This window comes from Notothenia coriiceps, unplaced genomic scaffold (assembly GCF_000735185.1).
Source record: "Notothenia coriiceps isolate Sejong01 unplaced genomic scaffold, NC01 NC01_scaffold00010537, whole genome shotgun sequence".
NCBI lineage: Eukaryota > Metazoa > Chordata > Actinopteri > Perciformes > Nototheniidae > Notothenia > Notothenia coriiceps.
In genome coordinates, this window is record NW_011343238.1 from 289 (window position 1) to 2,102 (window position 1,814).

Below are 1,814 nucleotides of genomic sequence, written 5' to 3' on the forward strand. Positions count from 1 at the left end.
CAAAACAATGACTTGGTCCCACCTCTGGCTCACAGGCTCCTCCAACAGAGCAACACAATAAAACATATAAAATAGTGCAAGTAAATAGAATAGAATAGAAGTAGTGCCATAAGAGTCTATAACTGAAATGAAGTGAAAAAAGGCAGAGTTGGAGAGGAGCAAAAGACACGGCAGCCATCATCACCGGCGCCATCTTTTCAGCACTTTATACTATGTTATTTTCATTTTCAGATGACGATCGAGATGTACCCGAGCGACCAGGTGGCAGACCTGCGAGCGGAGGTGACTCACTGGTACGAGAACCTGCAGAAGGAGCAGATGAACCAGCAGGCTCAGCTGCAGGAGTTCGGGCAGAGCGGCCGGCAGCCCGCAGACTTCCCAGGTCAGCACCCATTAGATTGTTTATTAACAAACAAACAAACAAACATTTCCCCAACAGCTGTGTGACTCTCGGCATGTCCCCCTACATTTAGAAGTGTGTGTTTTCACTATAGGAGGTCTGATGGGTCCGGTCCGGATGATCTCCTCCGGCCACGAGCTGACCACCGACTACGACGAGAAGACTCTGCACGAGCTCGGCTTCAAAGACATGCAGGTGACTGCCGGCTTTCTGTCCTTCCTACCTCAAAAGACAAGTTTCAACTTTCATTAATACCTCAGAGGAACGTCAGGTGTCACGAGCGATAAGAGTGAAACACAGGATATGAAAAATAAGAGTTCACAGAAGAATATTAAGAATAGAAAATGTAATAAGGAAGAAGGTGTGTATATCGTATTGAGAGAGAGATTGAGAGATTTGTCCGGTAAAATTAATTATTTCCGGACATTTGACCGGCAACAACAAATCCTAGCGGAAACCCATATATATAAAAAATAACAACAACAGCACTAGATAAAACAGTTTACAAGGATACACATATAAATACAAATGAATATTATAAATGTCTGTGAGAAAGTGTGAGTCCAAGTAGTTGCATATTGACATAACAATACAGAAACAACCATTTACAGTTCTGTTGGATACGCTGGTCTACATTTCACCAAATGTTCCAAAGCCTACCTTTTTTTGTTTTGCATTATTTCTAACTATACATCATTTTCACAATACACACAAAATCCAATTTCTTGTACATGTTTAGCTCTTGAAATAATAATAATAATAAGTTAGATTTATATAGCGCTTTCAGGGCACCCAAGCAATGTTCAACCCAGCTGATATCCTACTCTCTCTCCCCAGATGGTGTTCGTGTCTCTGGGCGCTCCTCGCAGGGAGAGGAAGGGGGAGGGCGTGCAGCTGCCGGCCTCCTGCCTGCCCCCCCCCCAGAAGGAGCACATCCCCATGCTGCTCCTCCTGCAGGAGCCGCACCTCACCACGCTGTTCGACCTGCTGGAGATGCTGGCCTGCTTCAAACCTCCCAACCCCAACACGGAGAAGCTCAACGAAAACCCAGAGGTGAGTGTTTTTAAACTTACCTCGGCATGTCAGACTTAAAGTATTCATGGAAGCAACTCATAATGAGGACAACAAGATTATATGAGCTGTGTTATAACATGAAATGTGTGTTTTAGACTTACCTAGCATGTCTGACTTAAAGTATTAAAGGTGTCCTATCATGCAAAATTCACTTTTTGATGTCTTCTATACATAAATATGTGTCCCCGGTGTGTCAGTAAACTTACAAAGTGTCAGAAAATACAACCCTCTCTCTTTTCCTCCGTACCCACATCTCTAAAAACGGAGCTGATCCAGATTTGCGTCCGATATGACGTAATATCTGAAATGTGGACCCGCGGCCCAATCAGAAACGTTGCTA

General features: G+C 43.9%; 1 protein-coding gene across 1 annotated transcript; it reads left to right on the top strand.

Moving 5' to 3' along the window:
• Positions 1-226: 226 nt before the first annotated feature.
• On the top strand, positions 227-1,481 carry LOC104946027 (ubiquitin carboxyl-terminal hydrolase 34-like; the record flags this gene model as incomplete). The annotated part of the gene is made up of 3 exons (XM_010771766.1): positions 227-382; positions 495-595; positions 1,238-1,481. Coding segments are annotated over exons 1-3 (496 nt in total), but the record flags the coding sequence as incomplete, so codon positions are not given.
• Between the last annotated feature and the right edge of the window lie 333 nt (positions 1,482-1,814).